Source organism: Heterocephalus glaber, unplaced genomic scaffold (assembly GCF_053883595.1).
Source record: "Heterocephalus glaber isolate CG9 unplaced genomic scaffold, H.glaber_assembly_v1.0 deba00000281, whole genome shotgun sequence".
NCBI classification, from domain to species: Eukaryota; Metazoa; Chordata; class Mammalia; order Rodentia; family Bathyergidae; genus Heterocephalus; species Heterocephalus glaber.
Window position 1 is genome coordinate 14,548,564 of NW_028258139.1, and position 21,528 is coordinate 14,570,091.

The 21,528-nt window shown below is 52.6% G+C and overlaps 1 protein-coding gene across 1 annotated transcript; it reads right to left on the reverse strand.

The window, feature by feature from the left end:
* Positions 1–6,128: 6,128 nt before the first annotated feature.
* Positions 6,129–10,549, reverse strand: CUNH8orf90 (chromosome unknown C8orf90 homolog). The gene is made up of 2 exons (XM_087185086.1): positions 10,175–10,549; positions 6,129–6,605 (listed from the first exon to the last, which is right to left on the reverse strand). The coding sequence occupies exons 1-2, from the start codon at positions 10,326–10,328 to the stop codon at positions 6,157–6,159; spliced, it is 603 nt and encodes a 200-aa protein (XP_087041212.1). The 5' UTR covers positions 10,329–10,549; the 3' UTR covers positions 6,129–6,156.
* Positions 10,550–21,528: the final 10,979 nt, after the last annotated feature.

Sequence of the window (21,528 nt, forward strand, 5' to 3'; positions counted from 1 at the left end):
ACTGCCAGGGACAGTCCCCACCAGAAGAGAAGGCCCACTGCACTGCGACAAGCGTCTGCAGGCCCACTTCACAGATGAGCAGCCTGAGGCCTGCCAAGGGCGCCTCTCCTGCAGTCACTCCAACACCTCTGCACCAGCACCCAGGTCCTGCTTCCTCCTCGCTGAGCTTATATCCCCAGGGTGCCCTGTGGGAAGGTCCCTCAGCCTCCCCAGACCAGCCCTCCTAGGCCCATCTCAGCCATAGCAATGGCCAGTGCCAACCTTAGGCATCTTTGAGCCTGTCTTCCTCTGAGTCCACATCTAACCTTCAGATAACCCCACTGGCTCCACCTTCCTAAAGATCGCTGAATTGGGTCCCTTCTGCACCATCTTTGGCACCAAGACACCACCCCATCGGATCACCAGCTCTGCGCACTGGATAATCACAACAGCCCCAAACACCTCCCACTTCTGCCCCCATTCCCACGCACAGCAGCAAAAGCATCCCCCTACATAAGGGGCTCTCCCCAGGGCCTAAGGAGTCTAAAACCTTTTTTCATAATTTGTGCCCAAGGAATTTTAACACCACAGATGATATGTATCTGTGCTTCATGCAGAAGAGAAAGACTTCTTCAGCCCTCTGAGGGCCAAAAGTCCCCAGAGTAGTCGGGGGAGGACTGGGGTGTGACAGAATGGGGGGTGGGGCTGGGATCTACCTCAAGAATGCATGTGGTAAGGCAGTAATGAGATATCCTCACTTCGCACCTCTAATCACCACCGTCCCCCCCAGGCCCGTGGGAGCTGCACAATGTCCCTTGGCCCCAGAACTCCAGCATTCTCTGCTCCTGGGCTCCCTAGTGGCGCCATGGCTGTCTGCAGGGGTGCAGGCTCCAAGCTGTTGTCGGAAACTATCTGCAAAAGGAAGGCTGGGCACAGGGGCAGGAGGACAGGAGCTACACCAACTCACAGTTCAGGTGTGCCACATGCTCACACATCCCTGGTCCGCAGTCTCACAGATGAGGAAACTGAGGCATGGGAAAGGAAGTCACTCAGCCAAAGATACACACCCACAGCTGCAGAAGTGAAGTGCAGCAGGTCACCACGTGCCCTCTCTCTCACTCACCCAGGAGGGAACATTTCACCTGCTTCCAGTCAGGTTATGCTGTGAAGGAAGGACCCCTAAGGCCTCCCACACCAGGACTGGGTTAGGGGAGCTACCTCTTCAGGCACTGATGGTCACTGCGGCAGATAGGGGGCTCTGTGTGGGTTCGCAGGGCCATAATGCTCTGGCTCAGAAATGGTAGGTGTCATAACACCCACATCTCACTGGACAGCAGTGCTCACCTACTGACCCTACCTGTCTCCCTACAGGAGACAGGGGAGCAACTCCACCTCAGAAGTGCCAGAGGCCAGAGCAGGACATTTGGTGAACTGTACTGTTGACCCCATGGTGCCCATCTGACCACCGGACCCAAAAACCTCACCCTCAACCTTGGCAGTGAGGTCTCCATCCAGGCAGTGGCACCCCCTCTACCCCACCCCACCCTCATTACCATTCCAGCCAGCTCGCTTTGCCCATGCTGAACATGGGCTGCATCTGAAGGGGGGGGTGTGAGTGGGTCCTCACTGCAACTCAATTAATCCTGCATCGGAAAGTCTAACACAATCAATTTGGGGAGCCGGCCGACATCATAACACAGTAATTAGAAACAACTTTCAACTCTAGGCTTCCTTTGAAGATTGTAATTGCAATTAATTAAACATCCCCGCCGCTCCTCAGAGTCTGTTACCAAGAAAACGGAAGGTGGGGGTCCCCCAACCCCTGTTCTCAGCAGCCCGGGAACCAAAGGGGACACCTGCCTCCTCTGAACATCGAAGGGCATAAGAAACCCCATCTCATGATTTATATTCCCAGATTCCTGCCCCTCGCAGCCCTTCCTCGGCCCAGAATGGATGGGCCTCTGAATGCCCAGCCCCTCTGTTCATCTGGCATATTCAGGAAATATTAATTGAGCGCCTGCTGCATGCATGCCACCATGACAATGACAAGACAGGCACCCCACCCTGGATCCAGGGCCCCTGCACCACTGGGCAGAGAAGAGGTGGCCAACCTCCATCCAAGACGGGAAACTCTGCTTACCAAACCCAGTGTAAGCAGGTGTTCCTGCTTGAGACCTTACAGGTGTGGAGATCACACCACAGAAAGGCCGGGAGCTTGTTCAAGGCCACACAGCTGCTACCAGGAGGAACCCATGTGCTTCTGACTCCTGGGCTTTCTGTCTGAGCTGAGGCAGTCTGGCACTGAGGAGAAGCCGATGACCTTCTTAGCTCAGGAAGGCAGCTGGGCCAGCCTGAGTGTGGGAGACAGAGTGGACAGCTGTGGAAACAGCTGCCCTCTCTCTGTCGGGCTGTCACCATGCTAGGCAGGGCCCAGAGGACTGACAAGCAGTACCTCATCACACCCTTGTTTTCAGTGAGGATCCCAAACCCCTAAAAGCAGCAGTGATGGCTGAGGGCTGCAGAATCCATGGTAGAGGATCTCTATTCAAGACCAGCACCCAAAATCCTGTGCTGGGCCATGCCCACGACATTCCAGCACAGACTCCTAGGCTTGCTCAGAAAAGATGGCAGAGACCTCTGGCAAGTCAGTAGGAAGAAGGTGGGGTGGAGTATCGCCATCCAGAGCCAGGGTCTGTGACTTTGTGACCAGGAGGGATTGCCTAGGCCTTGTCCAAGAAGCAAGGAGCACTGTCTTGATACCTCCCGCAACTCTCCAAGAGCTCCTTGAGGGAGGAGGTGTCTTCCTCCCACAGAACCGATGCTAAATTGTGCTTTTCACAAAAGGCAGAGACCCAACCCCGGGGCCACTTCATACCATGCTGTTCTCTGGGAGCAGTGAGTCCAACTAGAGGGGAGGCATGAGATGTAGAGAAGTTAGCCTTGGAGCCAGAGCCAAAGACTAGCATTTCCCTCCCCACCTGTGGGCACCAAAGTGTCCTGTGCCTTATTGTCACAATCCAACCCCAGTCATCCTACCCTCCTGCCAAAGGGATTGGCTCAGTGCCACAGGACTACAGTCAATGCCTGATGCTGCCTGAGCTGCAGGGATTGGTCAAGAATGGGAACATGACCCGTCTGGGCCCACCCACCTGGGGAGGCTCAAGGGACACCTGGCTGCTCATTCTGAGACCACTCTTGGAAGCCAGGGGCCTCTGGTCTTCTCAAGGCTGAGAGAAACCGTAAAAGTAGGAGATTCATCATCCATTATTACGGTCTGGATTTGAAATGGCCCTCAAAACTCACATGCTAAAGGCTAGGATGCTGACAAGCTTTGGGAAGTGATGGAATCATGAGGCTGATGAGATCATAATTTGATGGCATTGTTGGGGGTGATGCAAACAGGAGTGGGGCCTAGGTAAGGAGTAGATCACAGGTACTTGGCCTTGGGGCCTTTATCTGGTCCCAGTCCCTTCCTCTCTGTTACTTTCCCTTTTTCTTTGCTTTCTGGCTGCCATGAGGTGAGCAGCTATGCTCCAACAAACCATTCCACCATGATGTCCTGCCTTGGAGCCAAGGCATCATGAACTGCAACTTCTGAAACCATGAGCCGAAATAAACCTTTTCTCCTTTAAATTGTTATTGTTGGGTATCTAGTCACAGCAATGGAAAACTAACACAGCTTCATTTTCACTGTTTGGGAAGGCAGTCTGAGGGCAGAATCATTATGATGGAAGGCAGGGCCTCTGGATCAAAACTTCACTGAAGCTCATTTTATTTCTTGATAGTTCATGACTTGAGCCATCCAGTCTCTTCTGTGGTTTGAGTCAGTGGGAACTTCTAATTTCTCTCATTCTGCTCCAGCCTCTCCGACCCTTGGTCAGGGTCCTATCATTTTCTCAGCCTTTGCCTATGCTGTTCCTTCCGGCTAGAGTACCCCTCCCCATATCCACATGGCTGACTCCTCATCTGTCCGTTCTCAGCCTGAACAGTGCCTCCTCCGAGAGGCCATCTCTGAGCCCCTGTTCAGACAGAGTCAATGCCTACTCATTTTCCTCATAGTACAGATTGTATTTTATTATGACAGTTTTTCTATTTGATGACTTGCTTGGGGTCTTGGTGCCCTAGACCATGCTTCTCAAATTAGTGAATCTGTCACCGACCCATGCTGTTGTGAACTACTATAATAATAAATTTCTAGGAAATTGAAGTAAAAAATAAATAAAAAGCACAAACCCCAAATTTTTGTCGTTATACTCTATAGTTATAAAATTACTCTATCAAATTGTCATTGGTTTCTAAATGGCTCCTCTCACTACTGCTGCTTGTAGTGGAAGTGTATGCTCACACCCACAGGACAGACTGACCTGCCAAGAGCTGCTGTCCTTGGGAGGCCCTGGCTGCGATCACAAGAGGTTAGTGACCAGACACTTGACTCTCTGTCCCTGCGGTGTGAGGGAGGACTCTGAGGTACTTTCCTGTTCCTGGGGTGGAGGGGGTGGAATGTTCTGAGGCATGCTCTGCTGCCCTATGGCTTCCAGAGGCCCCAAGGGGGCCTGACTTCCAGCTGACCTCTGGGACAACCCACCTTATATCCCCCCATTACTGGCTTTCTTTCCTGCCCTGTTGCTTCCTCAGTGCCCTATCTATGTTTCCAAGGATGACGCCCCACCCACCCAAATCCACCTCTTGCATTCAAATCCATGTCTAGGGACTGTTTCTAGGGATCCCAAATAATTCATATATAATATAGCAGTGGTCCCCAACTGGCACCAGGGACTGGTGGGAGACAGTTTTTCCACAGACGGGGTTGGGGGCTGATGGTATCAGGATGATTCCAAGGAGCATATAACCTAGATCCCTTGCATGTGCAGTTGGAGTAGGATCCATGTTCCTAGGAGAATCTAATGCTGGCACTGATCTGACAGGAGCCACCTTCTGCCCGTCTCCTGCTGTGTGGCTTGGGGACCCCTCAACATAGAACACAGAATACAACACGTAACATCCCATCAGGAATCAAGTGCATGAATATTACTACAGGGTAACTATTTGGCCACCTTGTCAGACTACAGAGACAATTTCATGGCGGGAAGGAGGCTGGAGACGGGCCTGGAGGTGGCAATAGCAGAGGAGAGGGAAGAAGGAACAGTCAGCCCTGGCCTCCTCTTGCTCCAGAGACAGACACTCCCCCTCCAGCTAGTTCTCCAGCAAAACCAATCAAGGGTTTGGATAGTCTTTTCTCACCACCAATGAGAAACTGTAGATAAATATGACTTCCAGGTTAGGAAAAGAAAAAACCTCAGATTCCATCCACACTTGGAACATGGCCTCCAGCCCCATCCCTATACATCTGCAACCCAAGCTCCCATGCAGGAGGAGGCCTGTGCCTTAGGACAGACACCTCACTCTTAGGCCCCTCAACCTCCCTGCTGACCGGCCCACGTATGAGAAGAGGGAGCCACCAGGGTCACTGCTCCCCTGCCTGTGGCCTGCCCACTGTAGGGACAGATCCCTAACTGGGGTTTGTCACGTGCAGAGAGAGAAGCACCCAGAATGCACCTGGGTCACCTGTGCCATTCGAGGCTCCACAATTTCTCTCAGCACGCACAAGAGGAAGAGGGGGCACCTCTCTCCCCAGCAGGTGGCGCTATGGCCGGCCTGACGCTGGGCCAGTGAGACCCCTCTCTCTGTCCTTTCTGCCCTCTCTCCCCTGACCCCTCTTTCCCATGCTGTTGCCATGGAAACCGGAAAAGCAAAACTTAGTTGGCAGTGAAACCAGACCCCACTGCTCCTTAGAGGAGAGGCCTCAGTGTTCTCCTCTGTGGGGTGCCTCCCACCCCTCTCATGTCCCCCACAGGCCTGGGGCAAGATCTCAGAGGGTGGAGAGCAAAACCCCTCCCACCACACCAGTCCTATTCCCTCTGACTGCCCCTCTGCTCTCCAGAGGAGGCCGGCCCTCTGCCCCTCTTTGCTCTTTCCATTCCGCTCTGTCACTCGCTACGCAGTTGAGAGGCATGTGGGTATCCCGTCCAATCGCTGGCCAGGCCGGGCCTGGTGTCCAGCAGGGACTATAGCCCACCTGCCTGTTCGGCCCCACCCCACCTGCCCTTTAGGTCCAGCCGGGACGGTGCCTGATCAGGTATGCGTGGCAGGGTATCTCAGGGCCCGAGAAAGGAGCCTTTATTCACTCTCGCGGGCTGGGGCAGTAGGCCTGGAGTCCGGGAAGAAGACAGGGGGCCCGGGCGGCGGCAGCACCAAACCAGACCGGAGCGCATAGCTGCGCGCCAGCAGCTCCAGGCGCCTCTTGCGGGCGGCCGCCTGGGCAGTAGCGTGCAGGGGCCGCAGCAGTACTGGTGGCTGGGCGCCTGGGCCGCGCAGCAGGAAGTCGAAGCCCGCACGGTCCCGAGGGTCGTAGAAGAGTGGCCCGCTGGCGGGGTCGGGCCCCGGCGACCAGGCGAACGGGAAGGGCAGCGTGAAGTCCTCGGTCAGCACGCGGATGGCAAAGTCGTCCTCCTTGCCCAGTGCGCGGTAGGCGCGCCCAATGCCTTGAAAGTGCGCTTCCCAGAGATCCTGGTCCCCGCCGTAGATGTCTGGGAAGAGGGGCTCCTGGGGCGCCGCAGGACCTGCAGCTGGTGGGCGAGGGGACAGTGAGGCAGGGCAGTGACTGCCACACTGGAAGCGGGACACAGATTGGGGATCGGGAAGGAGCCCGCGCGGGGTGGGAAAGCAACCCTCACAGCTGGCCCGGGGAAAGGCCACGTGGGGATCAAAGGCATTCCTGAGGGGGCAGCACCCACAAACCACCAAGGCTCCTGAGCACCCGGCGAAGGTGTGCGACTGAGTGCTGTTTGGGCAGAAAGCCCCAGGTGGGGAAGGCCGTGGTGATGCAGGAACTCCTTAGCAAGCACAGGATGCTGGGACCCATCCCATGACAGGGATATTCGGGACAGGAGGTGAAACAGTCACTCAGTTAAGTTTGTCCTGGCCACTGGGAATGCGGAGCATGGGACTGTGCACCCCGCCACCCCGTGGACAGAGTGAGGAGAGGGAGGAGACACTCAGTCTGAAAGATGTGGGGCCCAGATGGCCGGAGGAGCCTGGAGAGGCTGCCCAGCTGCCAGCCTGAATAGCTGACCCTGCCAGGGGAGCAGACACGGCGGGTGAGGAGTCAGGCTGGGAGGAGCGTGTGTGCTCCTGTCTCCAGAGCAGGCTCTAGATCTCTGCAGCTTTCCTGAGAGTCACACCGGAGTCTTGTGAACCTCAGGACCTACTCTCGGAGTCGCATGCCCACACACTTGTCCTGGCTTGGAGGTCACATCCTCCGAGCTCAGCCCTGGCTCCCAAAGGCAGCCTGCCCTTGGCTCTTGGTGCACAACCTGCTTGTACTACCTTGTGCACCTTCTCGCACCAAACTGCTTAGCTCTGGGGACACTGATGTAGGCGAGGCAGCTCTAGGCCCTCCTCCTGCACAAGCTTAAGGGACACAGACAACACCAAGGTGGACACGGGACAAAAACCAGACATGTCCCAGGCGCTGGGCAGGACCAAGAGGCCCGGGAGGTAGGAGGGATGAACTGTACCAGGCTAGGGTCCTTCTCCCAACGCCACGCCAGAAGTAACCCTATGCAGCCTTCTGACTGGTGAAGCCAAGGTCCAGGGAAGCTGTTCAAGGAGGCTGCACTAGAACCCTGGGCTGGCCATCACTTCCCGCAGGTCACACCCTGCTCCAGAGACCCTGCCCCATGCTCATGTGCACTCGCTGCACCTATGCACAACAAGACTCGGCCCTTGTGCTCTCTAGTACAGAGTCAGCACGCCTGGGGCCAGGGTCTTTCATCTCACGGAGCCTGAACTAGCCTTTCACCTTCTGTGAGCTTGTTCCCCCTTCTAGAAAATGCTAAACACTAAGCCTGTTCCCACCCAAGCATGTGGCTCAGCAACTGATGGTCTCAGCACCGTGGACAGTGCCCTGGGCTCGGAGCCTGCTGCACTGGAGGGGCAAGGGCGGTGCCCCCACCTGCAGCCTGTCCTGTCCACTAACTGCCTCCTCCCTGCAGGCCTCTGGTGATTGGCTGGAAGCTCAGGGCTGCTTTGCCGCCTGAGTCCCTGCCCTGGCCTGCCACACTGCACCAGCTTGTGGGACAGACAATCAGGGGTGGGCCTGGGGTGTGGCCTGGGGTGTGGGAGAGGGGGTCAGTTATGGGGCAGTGGAGCTTCAGAGAAGAGGGAAGTTGGAGATGGGCCCACAAGGAAGGGAGAGGGCCGCTGTACTGCCTCACCCCATCATAACTCTTGGATATGAGAAAAGTGATGGTCCTGCTTGCTTGCCACTGGGTGAGTGGTGGCTGTCTTGCCGAGAGGTGGAGGGGGTATGGCCAGAAGCAACGAAACCAGTGAAACAAGAGAACAATGGTACACATGAGAGTGGTTGGGGTTGGCACAGTGTAATAAGTGCTCAGATGTCTTCAGTTAAACCAGCTGGATTTGCTGGTGTGCAGATGGGAGGAGGGCAAGGAAAGAGGGAAGACCTGAGGGCTTTGGCCTGAGCAACTGCAAGGAAGGAGTCACTATTCCCTGAGTAGAGATGGCTGATAAAGGAGCAGATTGGGCTGAGGGAGTCTTGAGTTTAATTTTGGACAGGTCAACGCCATTAGACAGGCAAGGAAGGAGTGCAAAGGATTTATGGATCTCCAGGCAGGAGACAAACACTGGAAGGTAGTATATAGAGCCTTGAATCTGGGTGAAATCACCAAGAAAGTAAGCTAGAAAGAGAATCATCCCAGGAACAGAGTCTGGGGCCCTCTGTCCTTACCAGGTCAGGGACATGAGAGCCAGCAAAGGAGCAGGGAAGGGGCGGTCTCAAAGCAGTGTGGGGACTTCTAGAAGCCTGAGAGGGGTTGAGTCATGTGCTGCTGATGGATGACGTCAAACGAGGCCTGAGAACTGACCTCAGTCTTAGTGGCAAGGAGGTCATCGGTCACCTTGACCAGAGCCGCATTAGGACAACGCTGGAAATTAAGCCTGATTAGAGTGGGTTCAAGAGCAAATAGGAGGGAAAGATTTGGAGGCAGCAAGGGTAACATTTTGGAGGAGTTCTTCTGTAAGTGGGGAGCAGGGAAATAGGACAGCCACTGAGTGGGAAGAGGGGTCAAGAGAAGGTGGAGAGCAGCGGGCTTTCATGTGGAAGGGAACGGCTGAGGAAAGAGAGCATGGCGCCATGTAGAGGGGGACAGTTGCTGAAGGAGGCAGAGCAGGTGGGAAGGAATGCAGGAGCAGGTCTCGGGAAGGTTGGCCTTGGCAAGAAGCAGGCCAGTGCAGTGGGCAGGTGCCTGAGTCATGGTCCTCCTCCTCTAAAGGCTTTAGTTTCTCTGGGGAGCCAGCCCCAGGTGCACTGAGAAGGTGCCCAGCTGTTGCTAGGAGAGGATGTCTGGGCAGACTAGGGCAGGTGGGGGTGAGGGGCAGCCTGGTGGAGGAGCCCTGCAAGCTAGCAGTCAGGATGGAAAGGTGCAAACCCCGCCGCACCAGCTGTGTGGGCACACGAAGGGTGGACAGGCACTGGAGGAGGAAGGGTGGGCAGGCATCGGAGGTTTGCCAGACAAGTAAGGAACCAGGGGAGAGGTGCATGCAACAGAACTGGGTGAGAGCTTGGGCTCCCTGAAGAGTGCTGAGCAGGGAGGAGGCACTGACCAGGGATGGGTGCTGGGGCGGTGGGAACAGGATCCTGGATGGAAATGCATCTAAGGGCCTGAGACGAGGCAAGGGAAGAGACCCACAGGCTGATGACAGAGGAGATACAGAGAGGGTCAGTGGCCAGGGACGGCAGTGGCCGTGGTGTGGGGGGGGTGGCCACCCCTTCACAGGATGACCGAGGACCTGAGATCAAGAGCGTTTGGGGACAGGAGGTTTGAGGGGCAGGATTGAGGAGGATCCCGCTTATCTGGAGCCCAAGAGCTGCTAGAGAGAAATAGCTGTCTCCCCCGGGAGCACTGGGGGTGTCCTGGGGAGACCAGAAGGAGAAGGATCCTAGGGGTGCTTGGTGCCCTGTCCCGCTGGTCCTGCTGCTGCTGTCCTGCTATTGACATGGAAAGCCCCTGTCCCTGCCCCTGCAGAGAAGGTGGGGTGACTGTTTTCTGCTGCCACATTCTTCACCCCAGATGCCACTTGCCCACCCACATACCCATCCCTGCCCATGCCTCACCTGGAGTGGTGGCAGGGGGAGGGGGCAGATCTTTGGGGCCGCGGTCCCCAGAGCAGGGGGAAGCCATGGCAGTAACTGGGACAGTCTGGCTTCTGTTTACCTGGCTGCCCAGGAGACTGGGGGAGGGGGTTCCAGGGAGGAAAGAACCTTGCATTTAAAGGACTCTCCCTCTGCCTGGCTGGGGCAGGGGGGTGAGGTGCATTGGGAGATGGCCTCAGGTGCTGACCGCTGGGTATTCCAGCAGCCCTGTGCCTCCCTGGTCCCCCTGTAGGGCTCTCTTCCCACCAGCTGCACATGCTTGGCTACTTGCTGCACTGTCAGCCCTTAGGTCTGTTCACCTGGCCTACTCAGGGACCATCTCAACCCTACCTGGCCTCAAAGACCTCAGGCCTGTCCCCACAGCCCACCCATTCCTGGCCCCATGCCCCTTCTCCTCTTCCCTTTAGCTCAGGTCAGTGTGCCATGCTGTACAGTACCTGCCCATGGGGCAGATGAGGCCTCAATCCAGCCCTGTCCAGCCTGCCCCCAACTACACATTCCCAGGGCCAAGGAGTCTGTCTCCACCACCCAGGCTCAGAGAGTGAGAACAAGAACACCCTCTGCCCTCTGGTGAGATCCTGCTCACACAATCCCCTCCAGGAAGCCCTCCATGCCCACTCTGCCCCTCACAGCTCAAAGGCCTGGCTGGCAGTCCCACCAGAAGTCACCCAGCTGGACTTGGCCCTTCACTAACCTCCTGAGGACTCCTATGTATCCTGGGAGGACCTGAACGCATCAGCTCACATGTGGCCCCTTCCATCTCTGGTCTAGGCCACAACCCAGGGCCATACTCTCTGGCTGCCAAGGATCTAGCACCTTCCTCTGAGATTTCTTGGCTCAGGCCAACTGCAGGCTTCAGATGGATGATACACAGGAGGTAAGGAAGCCACGGTTCCCATGGCAAGGCCCCTGTAGCTTCTCTATCTTCTCACCCCCAGAAGCCCCTTGGGGACAGGTCAGGGGACCTGGCAGAGTCTACTCAGCCTTGGTAGGAGGCCCAAAATCCCTCTCCCCTAAATAAGCCACACCCACCTACCACTGCTTTCAGTCAAGCTGAAGCACAGAAGAGGAGACCCTGAGAGGGAACGTCACCTGCCACAGGCTGGGCAACCACATCACCTCCCTGAGCCTCAGATTCCCCATTTGTAAAATGGGGCCAAAAGCCACCTAGTTGAGGTTAAACAAGAAAAAAATGTGCCTTTGGGAAGGAATGATAGGATGGAACAAAACTGGGATTCAACCTGATCTCCCCACGACACTCCCACCCCACAGAAAGTTTGGTTCTGTCTGATGTGCACATGGAGACAGTGAGGCAGGAGCAGAACAAGGACCCCCTCAGCCAGGAAGTGCTGGAGCCAGGGTGGGTCCCAGCCACCTGGTGGGGTCACAGCTCAGGCTTATTGGTATGTTCAGTGGCAGTTGTTGAGGTTTGTCTTCTGTAGAAGAACACTCAACAGGACCCCACCTGCTTAAATGTTCAAGTACGTGGTGCAGCGCTAAGTATCTTGTACTGCAGTTCTCCAGGACTTGTTCATCTTCCAGAGCTACAGCTTTATGCCCTTCCACAGCACCAGCAACTGCCTTCCACTGTCCGCCTCTGAGGTTGACAGTTTTGGATTCTCCCTGTGAGATCAGGCTATATTTGTCCCTGGTGACTGGCTCATTTCACTGAACACAATGTCTTACAGGTTGAACCAGGTTGTTAAGGATGCCCATCTCCCTTTTCTCCAAGACTGGATAATAGTCCTTGGTGCAGATGGACATATTTTACTTATCCATCCCTCTCTTAGTGGACATAGATTACTTCTACATCCTGGCTGTGTGAATCTGCAGCTGTGATGGCATGGAATCTCATCTTTAAAATCCTGATGTTGATTCTTTGGCTGTATCCTTAGGGTGGACTTGCTGGGTCCGATGAGAGTTCTATTTTTAATTTTCTGAGGCACCTCTATACTGTTTTCTGTATCAGCTGCACCATTTACATTCCCACCAACAGGATGCAAGAATTCCTCTTGCTCCACTTCCCCATTACCTTGTCTTTTGGATAGAAACCACGAGACAGGGGATCTCTAGTTTTGATGCTGTTCCCTGGTAGTCAGCAATGGTGAGCAGTTTTCTATTTACCTGTTGGCCATTTGTCCACTCAAGTCCTTGGGCCACGTTTTAATGGAGTTATTTTGCTTTCTGCTATTGATTGCAGCAGTGCCTTCTGTATTTGGGTTGTTAACCCCTTATCACCTTTGGGTTTGCAAACATTTTCTCCCAACTCATTGGCTGCCTTTTCATTTTGTTGATTGTTGCCTTGGCTGTGCAGAAGCTTCCTGGTTGGATAGTGTCTCGCGTGTCTATTTTTGCTTCCTTCGCCTGTGCTTCTGGTCTCATATCCAAAAAAATCATTGCCAAAACCAATGTCAAGCCACTTTCCCCCTGTGTTTTCTTCCGAGAGTTTGACAGTTTCCAGTCTAAGGTTGGAAGGGTGTCAGCTGGTCAAACTGTTCTCCTGGGAAGGAAGAAGCTGGTGACAGGACCTGTGTCTCACCCCTCTTGTCACCTCCAGTCAATGCCACAGCCTCCACCATCCCTCCTCCCAGATGGCTCAGCACAACTGAAGGAGCCACAGCAAGAATATATGCTGTGTGGGCCAGAGAAATCAGGGGTGGCTTCACAGAGTCAGTGGCCTATGTGGTGTCTCCAAGGTCAAATAAGAAAGCGCAAGGACTTTCCTTACAAAGGGGGCGTGCAAGCCTGGAGAGCTGATGCTGCTGAACCCTGACCCCAAGAAGCTGGGAAAGGTAGAGGGCAGAGTTTGGAGGGACTGCCCTGGCCTAGATCACGGCACCTCCTGCAAAGGCACAGCATGGGCCCAGTGTCCAGTACTTCTTGGTGCAACCCAAGCCAAGGATACCAGGCCCCCACCCCCGATTCCCCCTCTGCTGGCCCCTGGCTAGAGGAGGGTGCACTGGGTGGGGAAGCAGGTCCCTGGGGGAACTCCAGGGCTGGACAGCAGGTTCCAGGCCCCCTACCGTGCGTCCTTCCAGCTGCAGCCCTCCCACTGCCAGGTTCCTGTTTGAGGCCACAGCGCCACCTGCTGGCTCTGAGGGGAAATCTTAGGAGTCAGGGGAGACCCTGAGGCAAGGTGGGGAGGGGAATGTCCCTGCCCCCACCAAAATGGGCTGGTACCCAGGAGAGGGTCCCAGGCGTTCCAGGGCCCTCATCCTCACTTTGTACTTGTTTGAGGAGCCTGAATTTGAACCTTGGTTCCACCACTGATGGCTTCATGACCTCAGCTGGCTTAGGGTCCTCTCTGAGCTTTACCCCAACCCCAAGTCAGTGAGCACATCTGGCCTTCAGGAGGTTGACATGGAAGGAAATGGCTACCAGTCTGTGTCCCATAGAGACTGGTGGTTGGGAGGTTCACAGGGAGAAAGTTCTGCAGCATGACCCAGCAGGACAACTGTGAACCTAACACTGCCACTTTCAGATGCAGTGCGGAGTCAGAGGAGACGGACGGACGCCAGGTCTCAGCAGGCCTTGCCTGCTTCAAAGTCAAAACCCTCCCTTCCACCCCAGCACAATGCTCAAAGCCTTCACCTGTGTCCAGCCTCCTGGGGACATGTGGAGAGAGAAGACTAGTGACCATTCTGCCCAATTTCATCGTGCCTGCCCTTGGTTTGCTAAAGAGTTTGCCTCACTTTAAAATGTGCTTCCTTAAGGAAACCAGATGGTCTTGCAGAAAGTCTGCCTCACCTTAACCTAGGTTCAAGTTAGCAGACGACATTTGGGGAGCAACAAGGGTCCGAGGTCATGGGAAGGGTTGTGGCAGCCTATGGGGTCCTCACTTCCCACCCCAAAGTCTCACTTCTGGCTCTGCTTGCAAGTTCCCAGGGAAGGGACGGGACTAGCCAGTCAGTCCGTGTTAATCAGCCCAATCGCCACTGAGAAGCCCTGTGGTGTAAATGCCCCACTGGGGCTGATTTGAAGGCCCCGTGAGATGCCCTAGGACAAAGAGCTGGCAGGATGTGTGAGGACCCTGTGGTTAAACATCCCGCCCACATGGGTGGGGTCGGCAGCAATGACCTCCACACAGACAACAGGGAAATAAGCTCACACCCAAGCGGTGCTGGGCTCCCGCTGGTCAATACAACCTACTGGAGTTTTCTGTAGCTGAATTGGTCAACCAACCCTAAGTCCTGAAAATTTAGGAATCAATCATGCAAGCCATCAGTGCTGGCCCTGCCACACACACCCCTGGCCAACACCACCAAGCCAAATGACCACCAAGGCCAGCCAGCTGGCCAGCCGCCCCCAGACACCTGCCCTGACAGCTTCCCGGGATCGGCCGCTGTCAGGAGCAATGCTACATAATTTTAGGGAAAAATCATCTGGTTAGCCTAGTTCTCCTGCCTACAGCCCAGCTATGGAATTCCAAGGCATAACTCCATTTTGGCCTCTGGTCACAACTGAGACCTCAATGATCCAGTGATGCTGTCTGTGATTCTCCAGGACAAGAAACATCCTGGGAGCTGAAAACATCCTGGGAGGAACAAACATCTCAGTTCCTCATTGTTCTTGGATTGTTACATCTCATTTACGCAGGATGTACCGAACTCTCTGCAAGTCATTTGTTAACATTTGTTTCTCCCGATGTACTGAGTACTGAATAAAAGGTGTGGTAAGCTGGGGGCTTTTGTCTTTGCCGCCCAGAGCAGCACTGATCAGACCCAGAGCTCAGCTTCTTCTCAGTCTCATTTTCCTACCTTTCCTGTAATTTGCCTTGTGCTGCTGTGGCTCGCAGGAGACTAGGACTTACTGCAGAGGTTCTAGTAACGTCCCCTTTCCCTGTTCCCTACAGGCCGCCCAGCACATCTCCCTAAGCAGCTTTATTTTAGCAGCCTCCTTCCCAGTGAATGGGAAGGCGCTGATGAGTTCAGGCTTTCCAGGCCACTGGATATCTTATCTCGGGGTGCTGTGACAGAATACCATGGCCTGGGGGCTGATAAACAACAGACATTTGTTGGTCCCCATCTGGAGGCTACAGTCCAAGAACAGGAGACTACGGCCTCTCCAGTGTCCTCACATGGTGGGCGGGACAGGGTCTCTCGGGCCCTTTCATAAGGCTGCAAGTCTGATCTCTCCTCTAGGGTACAAAATGAAACAGAGACAGGGCAGTCATGGTGCCTGAGTGAGAAGCTCTCTAAGAGACAGATGTGGAGTGACAGAAAAGGTCAATACTCGTGTCAAGTAGCCAGTGGACAGGACAGGTTGTTGCCCAAACTGTGTCGGCTACCCTGCCCAGGACCTCCCTGGACAACCCAGCTCCAGGCTCCTGCACTGTCTAGGTTGAATTCAGCTCCAGCTGGGACCCAGGTACACAGCGGGACGTCATCTGGCTTTTCTCTCCCACTCATCCTCAGGGCCCCAGGTTGGTCCACTGGCCCAGACCTGACCGCTTGACAGAAGCAGGCCAGTCTCCCCATGGCCCTCAGCCACCAGCACACTTCCCCAGTCCTCAGCGTGGATGCCCCTGACCTGCCCGGCAGCAGTACTTCCCTCCCCTGTGCCTGCCAAGCATCTAGTATTTTGTGGTGCATGGGAGTCCAAGGTGCTCAAAGCTGAGTATTGAGGCTCCATCTCCACACATTCGGCACCATCAGCCAGTAGTGACATCATTCTGCTGAGATGGCCTCGGGCTGGGCACCTGGTTTGCCCACTATCCTGGGGCTGGAAATCACAGCCCCCCAGGCCCTGTTCAGAGCACCCCTCCTTTCACAGACCCTCTGAGCACCCCAGGTAGCTGAAGCGGCTGTGCCTCCACATAACAAATGGGAAGATGGGGGCACAGAATGGCTGGCACTAGGCCACAGGATGGGTAGAGGGTGGGCTGGAATGATTCTGGGCAGCCTTCCCTGACAGCTCCCCACTCAGAACCCCAGGCTAAGCTCACTCCCAGGTCTTGTAGCTAGAGAGGACCTGGGGCCTTCACAGCAAAACCTGGAGAGGAGCTCAGCACCTCCATTCTCAGACCAAGGCCCTGAAGGTCAGTCACAGCCCCAGCCCCAAGAAATGCCATTGACACAGGGACCCGGCTCCATCGAACTAAGACCAAGTTGGATCCATGGGTCTCACAGGAAACAACTGAGACCCAGAGAAGGGACACAAATCCACATGTGCTTGTACAGGCACAAGCTCACACATGCACACACGTCATCTCCAGAACAGCGTTGGCTCCTGGAAAGAACAGTGGGCACTGGGACCATGGTGACCTCAGGGGTGAGATCAGAGCTGGCCAGGGCGGGGAGGAGCAGTGCCCAGACCAGCCAGGTGTGAGGACAGAGCTGGCGCCTGGGCTCTGTGAGTCCGACACTGCACCCCGATCATGGACGGGCATCACTCTGAAAGGTCACACCGCTGCAGCACAGCTGATAGAGTGTCATCGGCCACATCCCTCAACCCCAGGTCAGCTCAGCCCCAGAGACGTGAGGGAGCCCATGTCACCCTTCCTCCACCCAGGCACCCCAGCTTTCCACCTCCCAGGAAAGTGCCCCCTGCAGGCAGCAAGGCCCTCAGCCCTTTGGGAGTCCTGCCACCAGGAGCACCTGGGGAGGGAGTTGAGGTAGTCCATGATACCACTGTCCTCAGCAGGGCAGAGGAGGCGGGAGGGAGGAGACTGGGCCACTGGCTCCATCTTGCTCTGCACTTGGCTGCTGACTGCTCAGGAGGACCAGAGGTGTGGATGGATGTGGGTCACACCAGGCTGTGCCAATGAGTGAGTGGATGGCCAGACGGATGGCCAGACACACTGTCCACCCGCTTCTCTGAGCACTGCTACTCGGGGGCAGATGGAGAGGACACAGCAGCCCGGATCTTGCAGAGATTTACAGGAATACAGGGTGAGGAAGGCTCCTCCCAGGTCTCCAGTGATCCAGGCAGACACTAGGGCCAGTTCCACCCTCCTGGGCCTACAGGACACTGCTCAGCCTCCTCTGACTCTCACCCAGGCAGGTGCCTCTCCACAGGGGCATGAAGCAGGCTGTGCTGTCCAGGGACTCTGCCCCAGGTGGGTCCCCGTGGAACTGGTTTTTGTGATCTATGTGGCTGCTTCCATAAGTGTACTACTAGCTGCCTGTGCAGTTGGTACCTCCCCAGAAGCCATCATGTTGGGAAAGGTTCCTGTCTGTCCTCCTCAGCCACACCCTGGGTTGCATCTAAGCCAAAAAAAAAGCTCCCTTCCATGGGAGTTTGCTGAAAGCGTTCAAGACATTTTCATAGTTTTAAAAATGCATTTACTTCTGAGGCCTGGGGTCCGTGACACAGGTTTGGGGCATGTGTGGTACACCTCACAGGGTGGAAAGGGCCTTCTCTAGGATGTCTGGCCAGTAATCCCATCACTTGGTCCCACCTCGTGGTCTCATCTTACATAATCACTCCCAAAGGCCACATCTCTGACATTGTCACCCAGGGGGCTGGGCTTCAACATGTGGACTGAGGGGAAGAGGGGACACAACCCATCCCATATCAGAGACTACAGAGAAGGTGGCCTCCATGCCCTCCCCTCAGGACAGATCCCCACCCTCTTCTCCGCTCCCAGATCTTAAATACTTTCCCCCCAGCACATACCCTGGACACAGGGAGCTTCACCAGGACAGGGCAACCCACATCCCCTTTGTCCCACCAAAGCCATGCAGGAATGCATGCAAGAATGCAGGTTCTCAGGCAGCCTGGCCCAAGGACCTGCTTGCCAGGGCTAAGGAGAGCATGAAAGAGATGCACACCAGCAGATCACCCAAAACATGCTTGGCCAGCTGGCTGCTGGGGTAAAGGTGGCAGGGAGCAGACTGCCGGGGTCTAGGTGAGTTGGTAGGAAGTACATCCAGAGACCAGGTAGGGCTGGGGCTTCCTAGGAAACATCCCCCCTCCATCAAGAACTCTTCTCATTGTGCAAGCACTTGTGCACCAGATACTGTCCCAGGTGTCAGGAAACAGCTAGGAACACATTAAAGATCCCTGCTCCCCTGGCTACATTCCAGCAGGGGAAATAGCCAGTCAACAACAGGCATCATAAAGTGAAGTATACAATGTAACAAAAGAAAAGTGATATGGAAAAAAATCAAATTGAGAGGTGGGGGAGTGAGGATACAGGGTGAGGGTCAGATTTCAATTTCACATAAGTTCATCAGGAAGATAGCTTGGAGAAAATGAGGGACAGGAACAAGTAGCCATCTGGAGGAAGACTGTTCCCCAGACTGAAGGAGTGGCCAGTGCAAAGGTCCTGAGGTAGAGGTGCACCTTATGGTGTGAGGGACAGCTGGAGCTCACTGAGCTGGGGCAGGGTAAGCCAAAGAAGCAGAAGGAAAGGAGATCAGAGAGAATGGAATCATTTCTCTTCTCATACATCTTTTCTTTCACCTTTTGAGTGTACAGATCTGCAAATGTGAATATTCATGAATCCACTCCCAGAGACAAGATCTGAAACAACTCTGTCTCCCAAACACTCCCACAGGTCCCATGTAGCAAACTCTCCTCAAATCATAGATCTGCCTTCTGTTTGCATGAGGTCACCTTTCCCAGAACATCATAGAAATGAAATGAGGCAAGGTATAGCTTTCTTTCCCATGGCCTAATGTACTTCAGCATTATCCATGTTGTTGAGTTTATCAGTAATTCATTTCTCTTTATTGCTGAGTCATTTTCTGTGGTTGTAACACAGCTTGTTTAATGCCCTCATCAAGTGGAACACTTTTGTATTCTGACAATTTTTAGCCATCATAAATAAAGCCACTATTACACATTTGCATGTAGACTCAAGTTTTCACTTCACTAGCGTAAATGCCTAGGATGGGACGGCTAAGTCATACAGTCAGTGTGTTTGTAAGAAAGTACCCAGCTACTCTCTAGAGTGCTGGGCCTTGAGCATTCCTACCAGCAAAAGTCCCAGCTCTTCTGGAATTGCACCAGCACTTAGTATTTCCAGTTTTCCTGACTCTAGCACATGTGTGGTGATGTTCTCCAGTGCTTCAATTTACTTCCCTCATAAGAAATAATGCCTAGTACTTTCTATGTGCTCATTTGCCATCTGTTTGTCTCCTTTGGTGGGCCACTTGTTCATATCCTTTGCCTGTATTTGGGTAGTTTGCTTCTATAATTGTTTGGTTTAGTGTTGAGCATTCTCTGGAAGTTCTAGATATAGTCCTTTATCACATGTGTGATTTGCAAATATTTCATCTTTTTTTCATTTTTTTCTGGACATCTTTCAGAAAGCATAAGTTCTTAATTTTTATTATATCATCAGTTCATTTATGGATAGTGCTTTGATGTCACATCTAAGAATTCTTTGTCTCACCCAAAGTCATGACAATTTTTCTCCTATGTTTTCTTCTAGAGGTTTCAGAAGTTTTGAATTTACTTTTGGCTCTGTGTTCTGTTTTTAGTTATTTTCTGCATATGGTGTAAAGTATAGATTGGGAGTATGTTTGCATGCAAATATCCAGTTGTTGTAGTACCATAGACTGAGCTGATGATCCTTTTTTAATTGAATTACCTTTGTACCTTTATCAAAAATAAATCAGCCTCATATGTGTGAATCTCTTTCTGGACACCACATGCTATTCCATTTATTTATATTTCTCTGCTTCCAATCATATTGCACTGCCTCGATTACTGTCGCTTTATAATAATTATTAAAATTGGTAATAGTCTTGAAATTAGTCCTCCAATTTTTCCTTATTCAAAGTTACTTTGGGGCTGGGGATTTAGTTCAGTGGTTTCGCTGCCTGCTGTGCAAGCACAAGGACCCAAGTTTGATCCCCGGTACCAAAAAAAAAAACAAAAACGTTACTTTGGCTATCCTGTTCCTTTATACCCTGTCATGTAAATTTAGAAAAAATGTGTTTATTACTGTCAAAATATGGCATTGAAATTTTAATTGGCATTTCATATAATATTTATATAAATTTAGAGAAAATTGACACATTAATAATAGCAAGTTGTACCAATCCCTGAACATGGTATGTCTGCCCATTTAAAGTCTTCTTGATTCCTTTCATCAGTATGTTGTAGTGCGCAGTACACAGATCTCATTAGTCAGACATGGTGGCATATGCCTATAATCCCAGCACTCTGGGAGGCTGGGGCAGAAAGATTGCAAGTTTAAGCCTAGCCTAGACAATTTAGTGATTTTGTGAGACCCTGTCTCAAAATTTAAATTTTTTTTAAAAGTGTTGACAATGTAGCTCATTGCAAAGGCCCTGGGTTCAATCTCCAGTATCACAAAAAAATAAAAACATTGTACAGATCTTGCAATTATTTGTACTGTTTATACCTAAATATCTTATATCATTAGTAGATAGAATTTTTTATTTTAGTTCCCAATTTCTCATTGTTAATATATAGAAATATGACTGGTTTTTGTCTACTGACAAAATTTGTAAAGTTTCTGAACAACTTTTTAGTTCTAGTACCTATTTTGAGTTCTAATATCTGGAATTTTCTTTGACAACAATGTCTTCTACAGACAGACTTTCCTCCTTTCCAGTATGTTCTTTTTTTCTATTTCTTGACTTTTCACATTGACTAAGCCCACAGTACAATGCTGAAGAAAGGATATCCTCACCTCATTCCCTATTATGTGGGGAAGCCATGCAGTTGTCACCATTAGGTACAATATGAGCTATAGGAGTTTTATAGATGCTCTTTATCAGGTTGAGGGAGATCCCTTAGTTTTTGTTTTTACTGTGATTAGATGTTGAATTTTGTTAAATGCTTTCTCTGCCTCTGTTCAGGTGATTATATGATTTTCTTCATTAGTTTGTCAATATGGTGAATTATGTTAATTGATTTTCAAACATTCAATCAGCTTTGCATTCCCAAGAGAAGGCCCATTTGGAGATGATGGATGAGCATTTCTATATATTTTAGATTCTTTTGCCTTTTGTTAAGAAAGTGTGTGTCTGTTCATAGAGGATATAAGGTTGTAGTTTTCATTGTTTGCCATATTGTTGTATGATCTGGGTATCAGGGCAATACTTGCCTGCAGAGAAGTTTTGTAGTTATCAGTATTATTTCTTCTGCAAATGCTTGGTGAAATTAAAGAGTCATCTAGGCCTGCCTTTTGGGGGGGGGGCTACAAATTAATTTTTATAATGGATATGGTGCTATTCCTATTATGTAATACATGGGTGAGCTTTGGTATTTTATACCTTGAAGGAATTTCTCTATTTTGCTTAACTTATCAAATTTATTAGCTTAGTTATTCATAATATTCCCTTATTGACCTGTTAGTGTCTATGGGACCTATAGTGATATACTACTCTTATTCT